This window comes from Phasianus colchicus, chromosome 1 (assembly GCF_987193195.1).
Source record: "Phasianus colchicus chromosome 1, bPhaCol1.hap1.1, whole genome shotgun sequence".
Taxonomy (NCBI): domain Eukaryota; kingdom Metazoa; phylum Chordata; class Aves; order Galliformes; family Phasianidae; genus Phasianus; species Phasianus colchicus.
In genome coordinates this window covers 35967221-35990257 of record NC_143436.1, presented here as the reverse complement: position 1 = coordinate 35990257, position 23037 = coordinate 35967221, and the positions used below count along the sequence as shown (strand labels likewise).

Below are 23037 nucleotides of genomic sequence, written 5' to 3'. Positions count from 1 at the left end.
CAAGTTTGATCCACCCATAATTTTAGTTTTATGAAAGAAGAAAATCCTCATCTTTAGTGTTTACCCGTGAGGAAACAGCAACTCTAATTACAACAGTACAGGCGAAAAACACAGCTTTAATCAAAATTCCAACAATATTCTGTTCCCACCTCCTCTTTCTAGCATTGCAGTATCAGTACACATTATGAAACAAACTTAACATCTATCTCTACAACACTTTTCCAGAAGTTATGTTTTCCTTATGCAGAAGAGCAGTAGTAGTTTGAGTTTACAGTGCGTTCATTTGGGCTTCTGAAAACATCTTACAGTCTCAAAATATTCCTGTAACTTAGGCAAGTAGACATTCATTTCACAGAATAATTTGAGAATGAAGAAGGGCATAAGCAACAAGTTAGAAGAAATAAATGTAGACTGAAAAGTCCTAATAGGAAGAGTGCAATTTCATTAAGTATTTCAGGACATAAACATTACTTTTTCCCCATAGAAAGCTCAGACATTTAAATACTGACATACACCAATTCCAGATAGGAAGGAAATAAAGCAGTCAACCTTTGTGCGCACTGTAAGCATAAGCTAACTTTACAGGCAGTAATACACATGTATTAATACTGAATTTGGAAAAATTACTGCATTAGTTTTCTGAAATGAATTATGCAGGCTTTTATCCAAAGCTTTAAAGAGAAGTGTTCTGTTTCTACACAAGTAGTTCAAGTGTGAACTTTTTAAGTGTGGTACAGAAAACATTCTGAAGTAAAAGTTCTCAAAAAAACTTCAGCAGACAGGATTCTTTTCTAGAATTAAATGTTTACACAGTTCCAATTCCTGGGAGGAACTGGATGTTCACTTCCCCAGCAAGAACAGCTTCTTATACTGTAATTACTTAGAAAGGAAGAAAATAATTTCATACTTTTTCCCCTTATGCTTCACGTCCATCGCCTTGCATCGCTTTGCCGTGCATCTTCCATTTAACAAGTGGGACACCATTTCCTTTAAGGCTTTCAAGGAGAACAATAATGGTTTTTAGTTGCCACTTGGGTTAACATTCATTGATTTTTCAAGTCTAGCCTGAGTTCTAAGTGTTGGTGAAAGTGTATTTCACTTCTTCAGCAGAGTCTTTGAATGGAAAAGTGTAGAGTTTCTATACATTTTTAACTTCCCTGTGGCTTGATCAAAACAGACTACTCCTAATGCTGAGGCATTGTATGTTTACTACTCCACACAGCAACCAAGAACAGAGCTTTCAGTACAAAGCCTGACATTCCTTATAATCAGTACTTTTTGGTTGGACACTGGGACCAAGTAAAGGCCTCCTCTGATGTTATCAAAGAATTTTCTTTCCTTCCCACCTACTGCCACCTGTACAGCTGCCCAGAAGGGAAACACATTAAAAAACAGAGATAATGACAACTGGGACATAAAAGCATTATAAGAACTGAATAAGCAGATCTTGAAAGTGAAAGAAGCGAAAGGAGGAAAAATACCTTCCTCCCTGACAAGCTCATCAGTATCAAGCTTAAAAGAAAAACAACAACAACAACCACTAAAGCACCCACTGCTCAAACTTAACCTGCCCTAGGGACCAATCAGAAGGCAGAGCTTACCAAAATACATTTATGGGAATCAGCCACATATTCTGATAAAGGGGAAGAAGTTTCAGTCTTAATTCCAACTCTGCACAGTGAAAGACTATACTACCTCCATTAAAAAATGGCAGTGACTGACAAAAATACCAGCAGGATGGATCATATGGCCCCTTTAATTCACTTTGGGTAGTGAAGTAGCTAAGGCTGGAAAATTTTGAGATAAACTGAACTGATTTGATTTCGCAGAAAGGAATTAGAACAAGCTCTGATAACTCCGTGCCAGAGGAAAAAAGAAAGAGGTACCAAGTATTTGGGCGTGACAGTTTTCAAAAGCACAGCCAAGATCAGGAGATCATCCATAGTCCATGCATTCCACTTTACATCTGTTAATACTGTTGGACTGTGAAGTCTGCAAAACTACACTTAATACTTTAAGAATGCTCTTCTGCAGATTTTCCTGAAACCAACAAATATGGTTTAATCGTCCAGAAAAATCATATTTTCTCCCAAGATATGTATTTTTTCCTTTAATTCTAACAATGAATTATTCCTGGAAAGAAGGAAAAGAACAAGCAACATATCCTTAGTTTCCCAAAAAAGTCACTGCTGGTCTACTCTTGAAAACACACTTTTCTGTAAGGGAGCTAGTCTTACATTAGAATTTCAAATATTCCACTTCCAAAGCAGTAAATGAAGTTTCACTCAGAAATTCTTCCGCCCTAGTACATGCGATGCTATTACAAGAAGTATCTGTGGCATGTATTCGCCAAAAGACAAAGCGATAAGTGTTCCTTTTCATCATATGATGTACGAGTCTGCACTGTGCAAGAGGTCTAGAATTGATATTTACTAGCTCTACCAAAACACAAAACATTCAAGTAGTATATAACTGTAATGCAAGCCCTTGCGTGGCAATCCAAATTTATTGAACTACTGATGCTAAGTCATACAAAATTGCACCACTTTAATTAAGGCTTTTAGTTTACATTTGGCCACCTCAAAGCAGTTGTAACATTAGGTTGGTCAATTTAAATACTGTGGCTCCCTGTTGGATATACACACAATCTTTACACCCAAACGTTAATGCATACAAAGCAACAAGGCATTGTTAAATAAATCAGCAAAAAGTTAATTACTGCAACTTAGGCCCTGTGACCAATTACACATGATTAAAATTACTTCCCACATTCACATCCACAGTACTCTTCCACCATTTAACATCTCAACCAAAACGTTACACATGTAAAACAATCACTAACAGGCAAAAGTACTAAACCTGTATATTTGGTATTGCAAATACACTTATGCATGAGCAAGCAAGGGAATTCACAGTGAGAATCTACAGCTGCAGAAGCCCGAAAATGATTTACAAAAAATTGTTAAATCATTAAAAAATCGTTTTAAAATATACACTTCTTGTTGTAGACCCCCACTGTACACACAACTATAAACATTGTTCCCTATGTAAACAAGGAAAAGGAAACATACAATAAAAGGTTGAAAAGTCTGGACATTTCCTTCCCAACAGATATTAAAGGCCATGTCTTTAGTCAGACGTTATACTGAAAGGACTCTTAAAGACTAGATCACTGTCTCCACAGGTTTTTCCTAAAATTAAAAAACTATATAGCTGTTGTGTTAATCAAAGCGCTTTTGTACAATACGATGATGATGATCCTGTATTTCTTTAAAAAAGTTACAATAAGCTACAAATACCGATGAAGCAAAGTTATCTGGAGTAGTCTATATAGGAGCTCTTTGGACTTTCTTTTATTATGCTAAAATAGTGGTGCTTTTAGGATTTACATTATTGTACTCTCCAATAGAAAGTGGGGATTGTTGAAGTATACAGTACACAGTTTTCATACATGTACAACATTGGTGGATGAACAATGTCTCTTATCAGTAATACTGGATGTAGGCTCTGGTTTTACCAGTTGCATACACTTAGAATATTTATAAGTAAAAATCTCTCGTGACACTGGAAAGTGATTAGAATGTGCAAACTGATGTAGTAGCTTTCATCCATTTCTTAAAGGGTACCACCACAGGAAAGTCCATTTAAGATGTTGGTAGGTTTAATAAAGTTGGAATGCTGGCACTGTTGAATTGGGCAACAGTTCTTCAGACCTGTAACAGCAAAATGAGAAGTTAGCCATGACAAATACGTATTACTCTCTAGTTAAGAAAACAGAAGCAGGAACTAGCAAAAGTTGTTAGTGAATATGCTCAGAAAATAACCTGATTGCTTTTCCTCTACTAATATAATCTCTACTGTACACGCACAATAACAGATCATCTCAATAAGTAAAACTATGTTGGGATACACATGGTAAACAAGCTGAACTATGGAAGCAATATTTGATGGGCAGTACTAGTTTGCTTACACTAGGACAATTCCAGTGGCTTTGAAAACGCACTCACACATTAGGAGAATCAAAGCTCTTAGTCTGAAAGTGCTGTTAAGGAAAGGCAGCAATAATATCTGTTACTCTCAGCTAATGCCTCTGGAATCCACTTGGTTTGTCAGTCAAGAAAGACCTCTGCCCATACTAGGGCTTGGAGAGGAAGAGGAGGAAACAAAGATTAAGTTGTAGGGGAAAAAAAAAAATTCACAACTACTGAAAAAGCTTACTGAAGAGGCAGGCTGAAACTTGCATGAGCCTTCAACAGCATTCTTAAAGCACAGTTTTAGTTAGGCAGAACATGAGCAAATTGTCAAAGAATGGGAGATTAATTTTATAACAGTAGCTCCAGGTCAAATATTTGGAGTGTTACAATGATCCCTTCACCACCCTTTTCCCAATGTAACCACTAACCATATCACAGTCTATAATACATCCATGTAGTCCAAAGAAAACAAGGAATTTTCCTGGAACACCATGCAAATATGAGGATGAGTTCAAAGTCGGTAGCTTGTATACTAAAACACCCATATTTTAGTGTGCATTCCTGATAACTGAGCTCTTGCAGTATATTCTATCAGCCTCTAAAAAACAAAAGTTCTGTTTCCAAAAGCTAAGTGTTGGAAGTATTAGGACAAGTGTCATTAATGGGAGTTTCACCAACACTTAAAGCTTGAAAAAACTTTTTTGTATCAGTATGAGTAGTACATCTTGCACAAATTCTGTAGTTAACATCATAAAAGCTTCAAGATATCAGGAATTTTTTAATGCAGTTCTGCACGATAGAAGCTACAAGTGTATTTGTTTGCTTGCTTCATTTATTTTTTTTTAAAGTCAAAACACAAAACTGAAAATTTTAAGGTTTACCTGGCTCAGAGCTACAGTACAGCTATGTATTAAAGTAGCTGACATGACGACTTTTTGCGTGCTTTTCCAGGCACTGGAGTTTTTCTGTTAATTTGTCGCACAAGGTCATAAAAGATCTGTGAATATAAACATCAGTTGGTTACTGAAATTAAAAAAATTCCCTCACAACCTTAACTCTTCAATCTTATTTACTCAGATCCTCAAAGATCTTTGCTAATACTTAATTACCATGAAGCTGAAAAGCTAAGTTGCACACTTAACATGTCTACTTTCTGCTGAAGATATTTGATCTCTGGGTCAAATTTCCCTGAAAATAACAATATGCCACCATGATCAACTAGCATACACTATTACTTCCAAATAATTCAGCAGCCTCTACAGAACTACAACACTATATCTCCTAGACAGGTAAAGTATAAGACTCACAATTTGAGTCTCCTTAGAATTCTAAGTCTGCTTAGAATTCTAAGGAGACTACAGCTTTGTGGAAAAGCTAATTTAAGACAAATCTAGGCACTGCAGTTAAATAGCAGCTGTTTTGTTCATAACTGACGTTGTGCCAATTATTTCTGCATCTCTCAAATCAAGTCCTCACTCTAAAGCTCTCCTAGCAGTTTTCTAGGGCACTGTTTGCAAAGGAGCAAACTATCCAGCAAGGGCTTTTAGTATTTGATGGAAATAAGCTCCAGTTTATTAACCATATAGCTTTACTATAGAGTTCAGCAAATACATTTTTAAGAACAACTGAATAGTTTCCAGAAAATCCTAATTTAATATGCATTACTCATTTTAAAGTCAGCTGTGCATAAAACCACCACACTCATTTGATTACAAGTCTTGCACAGAGGGCCTTTCAACTTGCCCGACACTGCCAATAACATTTTCCAGCAGACACAATGAACTGCAGGGTTTATCATAAAATTCAAACCGCTCCAGAAAGGTAAGTATAAATATTAACAGTCTTTTAAAATGTTTTTTGCATCAGATTCTGTATGCTGGTACACCCCCAACTGAATAAGAAAACATACACTATGGCATGTCCTAAAAATGTATAAATGCATGTGCTTGATCAGGTGCCTAGACCCTGCTTATTTGCCACCGTTCCATCACACAGGTATTATGCCTTACCTCATTAACATTTATCTTTGATTTTGCAGAAGACTCTAAGAATGCACAATTATTCCATTGCCTTGCTAGGTTCTGACCTTGTTCCTTTCCCACAACTCTTTCATCTTCCAAGTCACACTTATTGCCAACCAGAATCATAGGCACCTACAAAACAATTCAATATCAGCGTAGAAATCATTAACAATCTGGAAAAGCACAATGTAAGATACCTGACTACCAGCATAATCAAGTTCTGGTATAACTGAAGCTTAAGCTTACACTTCTGTGAAGCTTCAAAGCGACTGCATTTTTTCTTGCCTGCATTTTGCATGGTGCTGCAAATGGCTGGATTCATACAAACCACTAATTAAGTAAATTTCACGTACTAAGTGTTCTAATGGGATTTTACTTTCACATGCATAGACATCAACTGTTAAAATTTCAAGGCATCAAGAAGTCTACTGATGACTCACCTACAAGACTTCAACATGTTCAAAAATCCTGGCATGGATCTGAAGACTGAGAGGAACTTTAAAAAATACAATTCCAAATGATACAACCAAGGAAAGCTTATGCTAACCAGAATGAATGTAGCTCAGAAGTTAAGGTTTTGAATATCCCAGGAATTATTTTGATTTTAGTTCAACTCTGTACAACATTAATACTAAAATAAAAAGGCAGTTGTTAGCTTTTGGAAAGAAAAGGTGTGTGGAAGTTAAATTCTGCCTTTTTAAGATACATTTGTGGTAACGGGTAGTAAATCACTTTTAGATGAAATCCACTGAATATAGGCAAGAGCTGGAGATGCACAGGCTTAATAAATTGCAAAGTGCTTTCTAAGAGTCACAGTAAGCTTCAATGAAATTTAAAAATATGTTATGTCTGCCAAGAGCTGAAGCATGTATAGATACTTGAGGGAAGGGATCAAAGATTCCACCAGCAGCTTAAATAAGATGAGCATACTTAAAATTATCATTGCTTATTTTGCTCCTCTGCCTAGTGGCCACAGCATGCAAAGTGTTTCTGATAAAAACAGTTTTATAATGTTTGAAATGTTTATAGTGTTTTTATCATGTTTGAAATTTGAAATACCTTTCCTTTTATTAATGGAAAAAGTAGTCCCTTCCTACCAAGGTTAAGATTTTTTAATCAGTTATAAATTTGTATTAGCTTCACTTCATATCTTAATGCTAAGGGCTGCACACTGAAATTGTGTGGAAACAGTATGACCAAACCTGTTCACAAGAACATACAAAATGTAAAGCTACAGAACACACAAGTTTGAAGCTTACAATACAGTCCTCTGGAAAAATTTAATTTTGTGCTTTCAAAATACCACACGCAGTGAGAAACACTGTAGGCTTTTTTAAACTTTGCTGTACAGTAATGGAAGTAAAAATACAGTTGCTTTAGATGTGTTTCTGCAGTCCTAAAGAATAAAGTTAGGTATAGTTTCAAATTAAGCATTTTAAAGGTAGAAATTAAACAATTCCCTTTATGGAGTACATGACAAGTTATATTGTGCCTCAAGAATTGCATTTCTTTACTACACATCTGCTGGTTGATTTGTTCCTTATCTAAAGCATGAAACCTATCTGACCAAAGTGTAAACACTACAACACTGGCAATGAGAACTCCAGAAGACTTTAGCATTTAGAGAGATGCTTACGTCATCAGTGTCTTTGACTCGAAGAATCTGTTCTCTTAGATCCTGTAAATCATTAAACGTAGACTGTGCTGTGATGGAATATACTAATGCAAAACCTTGTCCGTTTTTCATGTATAGATCTCTCATTGCTGTAAACTGTTCCTGTAATTAAAAAAAGGTACAGAGCTTGCATTAAATTTGCACTTTCCTTATACAAACTGCCATATACTTCAGGTTACAAATGTTTTACAAGTATGATACATTTCTGCTCTCCCCTTTTTCAACTAATATTTTACTGTTCTGTTGTATGAACTAAAGTAAATTAAGTCTCTTCTAAATAAATCCCAAGCCTGGAACATTATATAGGCTGTCTGTACTACATCTAGATATTGCCAAGGGCTACAGCACTGACAAAAAAAAAGTCATCACAGAAACTGAAATAATTTCAAAAGAGAGAACAAGTACAGTAGAAACACAGTATGAATTGTAGATTATAGATGTTGCATTCCTCCTGGATCCCTTCTATATCAGCTCTTTCCTGTCCCCTGTTTGTTCTTCAAAATACATTGCAAAGTAACTGCAACCCCTAGTCAATCTCCATTTTATATTCCAGACACTTCCTATGTTAAATCCTACTTTCATTTTCAAGGAGATTAAATAGAGGATAGAGATGCTCAATAGACTTGTCACATTTTCTAGACTTCGGTGAAAACAGTGACACTGCATATGAAGACTCACTGGTGCACAACACAGCAGCAGCATTAGGACTTGTCCCTGATTGAAAGCTCTCACTGGTATGACTGGAACAGCATTTGCCTTACTCACCTTGGTGACTTAGCTAATCTTGTGATTCATCAATCACTCATCAAATCCAGGAGCTAGTTCATCAATTGAAAGTACATGATTACAAACTACAACTGTATTCCAATCCAACTATTCCAGGTCATGCAGCTCTACCTAGTGGAGCGTAACTAAGTGTAATAGGATTTGAGGCTAAATAATGGAAACATTTCCAAGTCCTGTCTGTTTGCATGTCTTCAGCTTTAAAATCGAGTCATATTTTTTTTTCTTTTGGAGGAGTGGGACTTAATTTTATACGCAACTCCTCCAAACTTCTGGTTTCTTTTATTAGTCCACCCCTTTTGTGGTTGGATACATGGAACACGTTAATCAAGACCTTATTATATCTCCACTTTTGTGATTAGAGGCAAGCACTAATGCAAAACAGTGACATTTCAAAATGACACAAGACATTTAGGTAATAAATCTGCAGCTGAAGTGGTGATGTCAGTTTTAGGTTTATAGGGGATACCAAATATCCACATACTAAACACACACTGAGTTTTTGCATATTTGTACCCAAGAAGCCTATTTTTTCATATACAAGTTTTCTTCTACATCTGTACCAAACACTACATGTGAGACGAAAAGCATAACCTATTACAAGAGAGTATCTACTCAATCTTTCTGTAGTTTTACACAACCGTACTCTGCTTTGCAGTTTAAATAGACGATTATGGGATCTGATTGCTATTAGAGTTCAAAAAACACATACTATGCTCCAAGGGATGTTCACTGGAATCAATGAAAAAAATGACTGGTTTCAGCATATTTTGGAACAAGACAGGAAAAAAACATGACTAGCACGCAAAGAGTAAGCATAAATCCTATGCTTTGAGTCCCCATAAGCTGACTAAAGAGATACCACTCCTATCCTCGTGTCAGGAGTCCAACTCAGGTACAACAGAGAAATGAGAGAAGAAGAAAGTATGTATTTTCTACAGCAACAGAAAAACCAAATAACCACTGGGCCTAAATTTGTCTCTGGGCACTGTAAATTTAAAACAGCAGCAGAATCACTTTTAGAAGTGTGCAGACTGATATTTCTCCTATTACAGAACATTAGATCACAGGAAACTTGCAATTTGTTTTCTGTTGCAACACTCTAGCGTTAAGAACAAAACTTCTGTTGAAGAACAACTTACATCCAATGTATTGACCGCAGTTACTCTTTTGCAAATGAAGAAGGAAACCTGTCATCATTTATACTAAACTCCTTACAGTTTCTGAAAGCTTTAACACTGTACAGCAGAACTCGGGAAAACTGGTTTTACTTACTGTTCCTGCAGTATCTAAGATTTCAAGCATACACTGTTGCGCATCTACTTCAACTTGCTGTCAAAAGAAATAGAAGTGGTTAGAGTGCTTCCTCTTGTAACTCTTCTCTTTAGAACTACTAACAATTGTGTGACTTTAGAAACAGATTCATAATACATAAAGCAACAGTAGCTTAAGAAGTTTATATGGATATACACTCCGAAACCAGCAGGAAACAGCCTTCTAAAGAGCCCCAGTGACATTCTGAAAAGCAGCTTCAGCAGCCAAGTACCACTCTGCAAAGTGATTAAGAATTTTTGATTATTAAAAAGGAAGGTTGCAGCATTTGTAATACCAGCAACTAGCACAACTGATTTCTATTTGTTCCAAGTATCATTCACAGACTGAAAGAAAGGAACAGGTGAATGTTACAAATCTGAATTAGCACACTAATGCTCATTCAGTTGCAATTTAAATCATTAAGAGAAGGTATACAGCATATAATACACAAAGCAAGTCACTATGTATACTTCCTCAAAATTAAGGCTTTACAGACACTAATTAAGAAAGTGCATAAGTGTAAAAAGGCAGATCAATTCCCACATCCTTTTCAGAGTTCCTCTGTCAGTTTCAACGAAAATAAAAAACAAAAGGGGCTGTGAGGGCAGCAGGACATAGAAGTGCCCTCAAACTGTTTTAGGCTGGTTGCCCACATGTTTTTTCTTTGCATCTGCGCACAAGATTCCTGTGTAACTTTAAGCTTTTCTTTTGTAATTAGATTGTAATTAGATTAGAACTTCAGGGAGGAAAAAGTTATATCCAACCTTCTCACACTTCCCTCATGTTCCCCAGGAATGGCAAATTCCTTCAACAGTCACTATTTCAGCATAGATTGCTAACAAAGAAAGTCAGCTAATTAAGCAGCATCTATTCCCTTCACAAAGAAATATTTGGGGAGTAGATGAAGACTGACTTTTAAGACTTCATGCTCAGTTATTCTATTCATGCTCACTTTATTTCTGCTCAGACAAACTTAAAAATACTTCAAGCCACATCCTCTCAACTTCAAATACTTTAAATTTCACATTAGCAGTACAGAATTGCAACAAATGTATTGTAAAGCCACCCAAGAAGCAGGTTAGAACAGTAACTAGAGTGAGGAAAATAACATCATGAAGCATCATTAAGCAAGACATCATCTGACAGATTTGAAAAGAATACAAACATATTCCTCTTTATTTCAGGACCAAAACTGAAATGAATATTATAAGTTTAAAACTAAAAAAAAAAAATCATTGTCAAAAGACAAATTTTCTTGAGATAACTTCTCCAGCCTCCATGGAAACAGCCTGTAGATAAAGTCATCCAGAAAACATCATAAATTTAATGCGACATGAAGAGTGTGAATATATAACAAAGGAAATGTTTCACTTTAATACAGCTTGTGCATATTTTTGGAGTCATTTATTGCAAGCCTTTGCTGGGTCAGACTCACTGAATACTACGATTCCACAATTCCTGCCCATCTAACATAAAAAAAAAATGTTGCTTTTTTTTTTTTTTTGCTAGCACTGTCTCTTTAATAAGACTTCTGTATGCTGAAAAAGCTCTGAGCATATGGGCTTTCAGACAGAGCTAGATTTCTGTGAGGTTAAAGAAAACAAGTGTGAAATTATTGTTTTGCTAATTCCTCTTCTGTTCAGAAGAAACTCCAATAACTACACAGTGCAAAAGCTAACACAGTCTCTTTATTCCACTATCAATATTGCCCCAGAGCTGAAACAGGAGGCCCTGCTCAGCCCACCCCTATCTATCCATGGTTTGTGCATTTTGCCTTCCTCACACAGACACCAGTATTTCTGTGGCACCCCATGGTGAGCTACATCAGAGAATCTACACATTTGGAAAGTAGTACAGCTAAAAAGTAATTCAGCTAAAAAATGAACAACATTAAGAAACTGACACTGATCTGCTTCATTAAACAGTTAACTCTTGTCAGTATTCCAGATGTGGACTGTCTTAGCTGAGAATATTAATCATGGTCCCAGTGAAAAATGAACAATATGGAGAATTCAAATGCACGCAGAGTCAGACCTTTCAGCCTGTCATACGAGGATGAGAAGAGAAACTAACAGGTCACTGTTTGTTTACTTATGATTCATTTGTGTCAACTTATTAATAAAACAACAAGCCATTTAATGGAACCATATCAAGCGTATCAGTGAAACGGTTAGGAAAGTAGTACATTGCCTCTTGCATTCTGAAGGTGAGTCTGAATTTGGGTTTAGTACATTTTCTTAGTAGCAAAGAAGTTTAAAAACTCGGGAATCCAGATCAAAGTCTACCTGCAGATCCTAACTCAATACATAGCTGTGTATACATATCCATGTAAACTCATATAGGAAAGCAATAAAAATATAAAACTGATAGCATATTAGTAAGCATGAAGTTATGCATTTATGTATAAAATATTTTTTTTAGTGTTTCAGTGTTCCTAATTCCAACAATAAAATTACCACTTTTTCCTGACTAGCTAGTAGGTATTATGCTTAAACATTAAAAAGCCAGCCTTGCATTACTCCTTTTAGGCATGCTTTTTAAAAGCATCTTTTCATTTCAAACTTTAGTTATGAGATAGTATGTGACATTACCAAGCATACTCTTTTTAAAGTAAAAGCTCTAATGCTTGACATCATCTACAACAGCCTGAATATTAAAGTTTCTTAAGCATAAGAGTTTTTACACTTACCTTTCTGTAGGAGTCTTCTATCGTAGGATCGTATTTTTCAACAAATATTCCTTGAACAAACTGTACAGTCTGAAACACAAAAGTTCTTCTAAGATCCTTCTTATATAATGTACAACGCATACAAAAAGTTAAAAACAACTGAATATACACCTAGAACAGTAATCTATTGCATTTTGGAAAGCAAACTAAGTGACAGACGAGTATAAATTAAGTGAAATAACAGGAAGTTAAAGGTATTTTCTTATTTGATTAAATATCGTCAGGTAAAATAATACCACACCTTCTAGCCATTGTCACTCAGAGCATAAAAACTAAAGTACGTATTGATTAAAGGTTTGTCTAACTATTGGAATCATTATTAGTTGAAGAGGATACTGTACAGCTCAATGGTTTCTACATTTGTATTCAGAACTACTGCTTCTTTCACTGCTCATCTGCAAGCACACGAATTACTCAAAAAACAAATGCCAGTATTTAATAGCCTTAAATAGATTAAGATATTCCTGTATACCTAGCATGTAAGAATTTTAGCATGAGTGAAACTTTAAGACTGGCCAATTTTGAAAAGATGTGTTCAAATCCAGAAATGCTACAGTAAAATAAGAACTGTGAAGTGAAGGGAAAAGTTATTTCACAATCTAAACCAATTTGTCAAGTAGGTTTTCCTTTAGGAACTCCTTTGTACAAGAGTAATTCCTTCGCACTTAAAATGTTTAGATCTTACTTTCTGATAATGTACACAATTTGTACACAATGAAACTGAAAGATATGAAGTTCTCAGGTGGGCTGAGAACATCACATTTTGTGAACTTCTTTAGTGCTAATGTAGGTTGATACGACTAACTTCTCTGTATTAATGTAACTGAAATGCACAAGCTCCTTGGTATATGGTCATCTACCTGCTACAGCTGTTCACTTATTTGCAAGCAAAGGTGTTGAAAACATGCTAGACAAATGGATAGAAGCATCTGCACTTAAAATAAATTAGTGCTTTAGAGACTACCATGGAATATTACAAACAGTACGCCAAAGAACTTTCTACAGACAGAAATTAGCAAAGCCAGGCACATGCAAGCCAGTTCACCCTGCTGGCCTTGGAAAAGAGCTTTGTTTCCCACAGACCTATGGCCAGTCTGGTAGTGAAGCCAGAGACCTCCATACTGCTGTGGCTATGAATTTCACTGCATAAGATATGCAACGGTCTGACCAAGCACCATCAACCAAACTCATCCAGAAATAACACCATGCACAACTGCACCGATGGAAATGAATACACCCAGAAAGCACTGGCAAGCACACTGCAATGAGTGTACTTATTGTAACCAGGAACCCTCAGCAGTCATTACTTATGTTTATTTGTGCTCACTCACATGAAAGTAATAGGGGTTATTAGAGAGCTTCAGAGAAAGATGAAGATACTGGAAATATGCTTCAGCTGCCTCACAGTACTTACCAGAGCAGACTTTCCAACACCTCCAGAACCAAGAACCACTAGCTTGTATTCACGCATGGTGCAAGAGAGAAATCGGCCTCAATACCTAAAACACACAACAAATTATTCACCAGCTTTGTTCATCGGGACAGCTATTCTAGCATTACTACAGACACTGTTCTCTTAAATGTGTAAGACACAAGCAGTTAAACACCAATATAAGCTATCAGATACCATTATAAGCAGGATGTCATTCAGTTATTACACAATAAGGGAACTATGGACATTGAAGGACAGTAGTCATCAATGCTACTTTCCTTGCACTACTCCAAGGAGTATCTTTAGGTTTTTCTTTTTAACAGGACTTTAATACTTAGAAGCTTTCATCCTTTATTTGCAGAAAGGAAGAATTAGGTGTAGAAATTAATTTACTCCTATTCATAGATAAATGACTTCTGTCACAGCACCCCAGTCAGTGATGTGTTTTCATCACATAAGCACACACAAGGTCTTCTAGAGGAGCCAAGCCACAGGACCTCTCTATAAGAGTCACAACAAGCACTGAAGTATTTCACAGGGTTCTCAACACCTTTCACTCACAGAAGTTGTCTGCACTACGCACCTTGCAGCAACAGACCTGAATGGCTATACCCCAGAGTCACTCAGATGCCTGAGCAGATTGCAGTTTTACAAACACATTTACGGCACTGAATTTACCAGGTAAACTGCTGCTGCTATTGCCCTATTGCTGCAGAGAATGTTCGTTGTCTATGGTATTGACACAGGCCTTCTAAAAACATTTCTTAAATTTCGGAGCTATTACATATCCCTTCCTCATCCACTCCCCCAAACTTATGTTATACTGCACAAGTTTTTATCATTTCATATGCATACACGTGTAAGTGATTTTACTCATATAAGCTGACATGCATGAAACATCTCCACTTTCCTCTGAAGAACTGCAGCATACCACTGACATCATCAGTGCTGGCTAAAAAAGCTGGATGGGAAATTTCTTTCAGGAACAGCATCTCTTTATTCCTCATAAACCACAATACAAATCTCAGCCAAAGTTTCTATTGGTTAAAAGTTTGTTCTGTATCCAGAATGCACAATCATGACACTGAAATTCACTTCACTACATCTGATAAAAAGGCTTCATGATTTTTAAATACACAGTAGTCATCTTCAAACCACCAACTCTTAATGAAGCTACAATAAAATGCTGCAAACCTTCAACTAAATAGTACATTCTCTATCACATTAGAGTTCTGTCATAAAAGGAAAATTGAATAAACCCTATTATAGCAGAGCTAACAGTTACCATTAATAAGAAACAATTATCCAAGAGGAGATAAGTGTGTATTTTCTCATTCTGAAACGTTTAAAAGCTAAATTATTCGCAGAGAGACTTGTATAAGAAAATTAAGCCAACCTCTTCCCAGGAAGCAGGCATTTTTCAGAAAAGAACAGCAGGGTCCCTAAAGTTAGTTGGAAAAAATACAAAAAAACAAATCAAACACAAAAAAACAACGAAAACATCTACATGAAAACCACGTGCTTATATGTGAGAACTGATTAATGTTCTGCTAGATACCTAATGCAGTTACAATGGCTGTGGTTTAAAACTATCTTGAGGCAATCAAAATACTATTCGAGACCATTCCTCTCCAGCAGGCCAGGAGTTCCACGCTGGCTGTGTGCCTGCCTACAGCTGTCTGCCGTGTCTGCTTGCTCAACTTCACTGAGAACTAACCTGCAGAACCAACACAGATGCTGGGGCCTGGCTTTGGGTCTCACCGCTCAATAGAAGAACTCTCTGACAGCCCTGCAAGCAGCTGAGCTAAGAGAACTGCTCCTAGTGCCTCAGGAAGCAGCTCTTCGCTCCTTCCCTGCACATACTCCAGCACTCGGAAGGCTGAGTTACCTGCCTTCATACTTCCCCCTGCCATGCAAGAACAGTTGAGGGGCAGAAGCAAGGCAGGACAGCCAGCTCATCAGCAACAGCCTCATACCTAACAGAACAACTTCTCATTCTGCTCTTTGAAAGCAGCTTTCCTATACCAAACCACTCACACCACATTTACAATCTATTTTGCACCATTGGAGATGTTCCATAACACCTACCAAGCCATACGTACCAAGCCTCGCAGCAAACACCAGAAAAGGCTGCCCAAGGAGGTTGTGGATGCCCCATCCCTGGAGGCATTCAAGGCCAGGCTGGATGTAGCTCTGGGCAGCCTGGTCTGGTGGCTGGCGACCCTGCACATAGCAGGGGGTTGAAACTCTATGATCATTGTGGTCCTTTTCAACCCAGGCCATTCCGTGATTCTATGGTTCTATAAAAGGTATCATCTCTAATTAATGAAATGCACCTTTCAAACTCCTGACAAGTTAAGTCTGCAATTACTCTACCTGTCACTGCCTTAAAACAAACATTCAGTTATGCCTTTATTTTTGGAAAGGTGTCACTGGAATGACATAAGACATAGTGGGTGTAGGGTAAATCCCAGCACAGTAATCTGAGTGAACTGCATCAATTTCGCTGTCTCGCTAAGAACGGTTTGAGCAGAATTTCTCAGTATTCAGTCTGAAGTTAGCAACTAAAAGTAGAAACGTCAGTAACAAAAGCTGACAGTAATTCAGAAGTAATAGAACTTAAGCAGCACATACCAAATATCTGTTTTACTGACTGGTTTGAGTCATTGGTGACTTCCAGCAGAGTTTAACACAAGCCAGGGCTTCTTCTGGCAGCCAGGTTTGGAAGCTCAGTCCTACGTATCCAGCTGCTTTACAAGACCCAGGAGCTGGTTTCACTACTTTTAGTGTGGTACGTAATTGAAGCATAGATATGCGATCACAGCTTGGTCAGCCAATCCTCTTCATCCACAAAATACCTAAGCAAAAAGCTTTAACATCTTTGTACATGTGTCAATGACTGCAGCATGCTCAACGAACATTTCTCTGACCTTTTCTCCAAATTCAGGCTATGAGCAACCAAAGTGCTAACTTCCCCTTCCCCATAACAACCCGTCTGCCACTTGCACAACTACTCCTTGACTACCAAAAGCAAACAACAATGCTTCAATTATACACACCCATAGCCCCTATACAGCACAGAGGTGGCTAGGCATTTCTGCACTGCTTTACTGTCAGTCCAGCCATAACTTCTTGGGGCAAAACACAATACAACTTACTCCCCAGTACACTTTAAGATTAACATGGACATCTCTGGAGCACTGCATGAAGTGGCATCACCTGCTTCCACTTAGCTCTACCACCTCACAGGCTCTGAATAGCAGCCTTGATGCCACTTCACCTTTCTATTGACTGCCAATAAAAGAGCTTTCATAACAAAAGAACATTTTTCTGGCTACAGAGCTTTGCCTCCTCAGCTAACAAACTACCAGCTTAGAGAGCAAGAAGCTGCTGGTTTGCCATGCTATTCAATGCAAGAAATGAATGCTGTTGGCTACAAGCATGCCCAGCCGCCTGAACTAGGACACCAGTGCTGTCTGAACTTGATTTTCCAGTGATTCCCGACCAGTCTGCCCTGACTGTACTCTAGCTCAAACTCATCCTTCCATACCTCATGTTGTACTAACTGCCTGCATTTGAGACTTGGTTCCTACTTTTACTTTCTTTTTCAGACTCAAACAGCACTTTATTCTGGAATTAATACTATGTTCCGCACCATCTAGTGCTGACATGATTTCCTATTGACTCGTTTATCACAAGTGACGGAAGTAGAGGAATAAGATGGAAGATGAAGTATGAAAGAGGAGATTTAAGCCATATAATACCCAATCATTCAGTTACCCTGATGGCATTTGAAGTAACATAAGCCATTAAGTCTCATACAAGACACTAACGTACGATGTTCCACTATTAAAAGCTATGCATGCTATAAAACCTGAAATAGAAGCACAGTCTCCTGGTGGACTGATGGCCATCTATGCCTGATTTTTCTTCTCCTCTAGCTGCTCTAAAACAGACATGAATCATAAACAGCTTCTCCTTATACAGTCTTTCCCTTGCATTTCACGTGTTCTGTTCTTTCTCCTCCCACCACAACAGGGGAAAAAAAAAAAGAAAGTTACTGGTGAAGAGCATGTAAATTAAGAAGCCACCTGCACTATCAAGATAGGAGCTGAGAGTAGCACCTCAAGAATAGTTGCCAGATTACACTATCCTGACGTTTCGGTAATACTCCTTCATTCTGAAGCCATCAGAAAGTAACTGTATTCCTTAACTGGAAAAGTGAGACAGGATCATTAGATCCTGTGATTTAATGATGTGATCCCACTCACTCAAGTCAGGAGACAGTTCAGTTTGCATGTTTCTTAACTAATCATTCTAAAGGCACGACTGCAGCAGCACAATTTTACCTAGAATACAACAGGGTGAAGTTCAACAACCATGTTTGTTTACCTGTGTTTCTCCAGATCACTCAGCATCAGGAGGACTGAGAAACAGATGTACTCAGGAAGGTGCCAATAGAAAGGAAGATGGTATAGCAGCTAGCTGAGCCATAGGTAAGCAAAAACAAGATTTATTGGACAGTGGATGATAAGAAGTACCCACAGAATTACCAACAAGCAGATACAAATCACTACAAACTTATTCAAACTAAATAAACCAAACAAGTTATTTGAATCCCTACCTTCCCACTTCTCTTAAGGAGAGTATTTTAACAGAAATTTACATGGCTTTGAAGGCTGGCTACCCTTAAAGAGACAAGCCTTTGGGAAACAGGAGCAATGCCAACTTCCCTTGCTTTTTTGTTTTTCTAACTTTAGGCAGGACAGTGCTGTCAACTGTGGTCTCTATGTAGGCACTAAAGAACAGGAAGCATGCAAAAAAAAAAAAAAAAGCCTATTTCCCACCCTGAAGTGGAAAAAGTACTGGCTTTGAATAACTGAGAAGAGTACCTATGTGCACAGCTACTCAGCATAACTGAATTCTGCAGATGTCTAGTGCAAGTTTTAGCTGGAAAGGAAAACTAGGAAGTCTGCTCTTTTTCAACAAATAACATTTTCACATGAACTGGACTCTAACACTATACTGAATCCAGAGTCCCTCTAAACTACAGAGCTCACATGGGCACTGCACTTAACGGAGGTGATGTGACTTCAGTACCTGCCTTGCACACTTTGTGAAACGGTGGCTTTACCAGCCTGTCCAAAGTCTGAGCAGTCTCCCATTTCTCAGTATTACTTTCTCTAATGCATATCATTAATGCACTAGTGTTACTACATTATGCATTTAATACATCAGCCTACTGTATATCATGTAATACACACATTAATACATTAATAAGAACAATGCTCATTTTTCTTTCTCTCCCCTGACATCTCTTACATTGCTGGGGTTCTGGGGGGCGAGGGTTGGAGAAATTAGTTGCAATCTCATCCTCATCATCTTTTGAACAACAGCATCAATTAATTTTGGTTTTGCTACCCCGGTTTGAATAGAGAACACTAGAAAGTGATAACTAACTCAAAGATGACAAAGAAGCATACAAAATTGAGAGTAAACAAGAGACTTCTTTAGAGGAGAATCCTTCCTAAAGTAGGAAGGCTGCTTGCTTCACTCTAATAAGTGTGCCATTCAGAAGTAAAATATCTGAGATAAACTGGGAGTAAGAGCCTTTTATGCACATGGATGGACGCTTCATCCAACAAAGATGCTCTCTGAAGAAAGAGCAGCTATGTGAAAAAAAAAACCCACCATTTGAACAGAAGGAAGAAAGGAGAACAATCCATTGAAACAGAAACATTTTAAAGGGTTCACATGTTTCAAGGATCCGCAACACGGAACTCACAATTAGCTTTCTACCCTGATCAGATAAAGTGGAAAGAAAGTGGCTCTTGGACATTTTCTTAGACATGTCTCCAAACAAAAGCAAATCAAAGCGATGGTCTTTAGGACAGTCAAGAAATAAAAAAAATGCTACTCTACTGGTGAATGAAGCAGTTGTATGCTTACTGTTTCTAAAGCCTTCCTAGAAAGCAACCACACAATAAAGAAATTCAAGAATTTAGGCAAGATTAAATACCATTTGAGGCATCTGAAAGGAATTTAGCTTGATACAATAGTCACAAAAGCAGGTTTGATTTTTTGGGGGGAAAGCAAGGTTATAGGGGTAGAACTCGGTTTGCTGGTCATCTTTCAACTCCTTCAACTTCAAATTTTCTTTTAGGATTTGTTACATGTCTGAGGAATGGAAAAGCTAATCATTTAATCTCTCCAAGAGATATTAAGCCAAATGAAGTTGTAACTGGAGCTCAGCTTCAGGCCTAAAAAGGATCTAAATGCATCTTCATTCCTTGAAGATATCCCTGAGACAGACTTATATGAACTAGTTGTTCAAGTATGGAATTAAGCAAATAGCCTTTCACAAGAACATTATCATTCTGAGAGCTTTACAGACACCATAACTCTTGTTCAGACCCTGACATTCTGGTTGCATTGTGAAGCTGCAGTATATTCACTAAAATTTTCATAATGCCTTTACATATTTATCTCTTTGAAAGAAGTATTTTGAACGACCTTGTGAATAGTACTCTTAAACTCCTCTTGTTTCCATGAGAAAAAAGTTTCAAACATTAAAATGGCAGATCAAGCAAATTAACTTTACCTACCTGCAGTCACCCATGGAGAAATTCACAAGGAAAAAGAGATCCTACTTCTCAGAGAGGGGATATTGGTTCTGGGACAGTACAGGTCAGTGGTCAGATGTTTGGAGGCACAGCTCTAGCTCATTCAGAGGACCAGGTCACTGACTAAGATCAGAGGATTCCATTTTCCAAGAGAAAATGCTTCTCACCTCTGGTACTGGCTAAATCTAAACCTAATTGCCTGTACTATTCAGATTCCACAAAATTTTGAGTCTTCGCCTGGTTTGGAACCCCTTCTCCAGGGAAAGAGCTGGTTAGAAAGAATGTCTGCTGTTCTTAACATTCCCCAAATACTTACATGTAAGAGAAATACAGAATTCTTAGCCCTCAACTCCAAGCCAAGGAGAGATTTCTCAGAATTATTTTAGTGCATAAGCAACACCCTGACAACAGAATCCAATTCATTTCCACTAACTTTTAGATGTCTTAGGAATTAAAGCAATTTAATTTCTTGCTCAAGAGGGTAAGTTATATCTCTTACAATAGTTAAATTAAAATACTCCAGAATTGGCTGTCACACTTATTTATAGAAAACAGTACTCTGAAATCAATTCTAAAGACAAGACAACAAAAAAAGTTGATAAGCTCTAATTAAACATGTTTATATCCCAGACTCTGGGAAGTAGAGCTATTCTGTTACTGACACGGACTCTTTGGAAACAAATGAGCAGTTCAGTAAACAATCCTAGAAATCTTCATTTCCAGTTTGTGATGGCTTCTTGTCTCAACAACAAGTATTTCAGAAAGAAAAGGATTAGTCAGATAACTAGCTCTTCTGGACTTTAAGGCAGCAATTTTCCTTGGACAAAATTACTTCTTCAATTATCTTAAAATATTTTAACTGATGCCAGAGAATCTTGAGAGGATTTTCAAGAAGCTGCCTGCATCCAGTAATGTGAAGCCATTCTAACTACTTAGGAAGAAAGCATGGGAACAAGTTACCATAGCATGAGCAGTGCTTGCAGGTTGAACTTATTTCCCAAACAATTCATGGGGACACTTATCTTACAGAGACAGCTTAACTAGATCTCCCTCCCATTACTAATGGCAACTATCTTGATCAATACAGCACACATGGGCAGTTTCCACAAAGGAGCTAGCATGCTAACGTCTAAATAGTCCCCCTTGGCCCCCACAGTCAGAAGTTAGCTCCCAGCTAGATCTTTGAACACAAACTTGATGCATGTTCTAAGGATGCAAACTGATGACTGGAGACAAAGAAGGCTGTGCAACTTGCAGTGTTTTCATACAAAGAGTAAAAAGCAAGCCTGTTGCTGTTTTCAAAATGAGTGAAGCAATATACAGTAAGTTACTCTAAATTACACTATGTTCCAACACTGAGTTCAACTAACAGCTTTGTGCAAAAGTTCAAGTATGTCAATTAAATTTTGAGTCCCTTTTAAAAGTTATATTAAGCCTATTTAAAACTTAGAATGTGTAACATCAGATTTACTCTTATTTTTGGTAACTATTCGCTGTGATGCGCTTTCTTCCAATTTCTGTAGCAGTCACCATCCCCCACAGAAGCTGTTCGTGCATGTTCTACCAGTCTGACTTCCAGCTACAGTGATGATCTCAGAATTCCTAAAAAAAGATGAATTGCAAATGTTTTTGACGCTTGCTAGGAAGAATCCAGGCAGACAGTAAGGAAAAAGAATACTCCGATTTTTAAAAACATTACAAACATTAAATTCAGAGAATGCATGATTACCGCATTATAACACTCAGCTAGGCACAAGCTAAGTATTCAACTACACAGCAAGTTTCGAGAACTCAAGACAGCAATTCACAGCTGTAAATCATCTCTACTGTCACCACAGAAAAGAATCAGTATTTGGCTCTAAAACTTGATTAGTGGATTACTTAATCACAGCATACCTGATGCACCTCCCACTGCATCCTTCTGATTAAACAGCAGATAGAAGCATTTGTTTCTTCTTGTAATTGTCATATCTCTTACAGGAAATTTTACCTTTTGAGTTACAAAAGCTGATAGAAATAGCAGAACTACAAGTAAGGTGCGCAGGTTTTCAGAGCTGAGATAACTTCCCTCATTTTAAAAAAAAGCATCTCCACATTTGGAAAGTTACTTCAAAAAAACAAAAAACAAGCCTGTCACAGTTGACTTAAGAGACTAAGCTTTGGAAAAAGGCAGCTTCACTTCTGCCCCAGAAACAGACCTGTCCTCCAATTCCACATGGTGCTCATGTTACACGTGGCAATGCCAGCTCTACTCTGTGACACTGGCTGCTGAACCTTTAATGCCTTCTCACCTTTAAACATAAGGAAATGCACAGCCCAGCTGCAATTCCAGTACTTCCTGAATCTTTGTTCCCATTGTTCATTTTTCTTTATAATCTACATATAAAATATACACGGGCAAAGCCTGAGCTAGCATTCTCATATGCCAAGGTATGACTACTTGCACTATCTTCAGTATTAGACATTTGGTTTAATATGATTTGTTCT

The 23037-nt window shown here is 37.5% G+C and overlaps 1 protein-coding gene across 1 annotated transcript in view; it reads right to left on the bottom strand.

Annotated features, from left to right (window-relative positions):
- Positions 1–2469: 2469 nt before the first annotated feature.
- Positions 2470–23037, bottom strand: part of RAP1B (RAP1B, member of RAS oncogene family) — a 30190-nt gene continuing 9622 nt past the window's right edge. The window contains exons 2-8 of the mRNA XM_031589494.2: positions 13910–13994; positions 12457–12525; positions 9729–9785; positions 7632–7772; positions 5984–6127; positions 4856–4971; positions 2470–3713 (exon numbers count right to left, since the gene is read on the bottom strand). Coding sequence (XP_031445354.1) covers positions 4885–4971; positions 5984–6127; positions 7632–7772; positions 9729–9785; positions 12457–12525; positions 13910–13966 — 555 coding nt within the window. The 5' untranslated portion in view covers positions 13967–13994 and the 3' untranslated portion in view covers positions 2470–3713; positions 4856–4884. The remainder of the gene's footprint in view (positions 3714–4855; positions 4972–5983; positions 6128–7631; positions 7773–9728; positions 9786–12456; positions 12526–13909; positions 13995–23037) is intronic.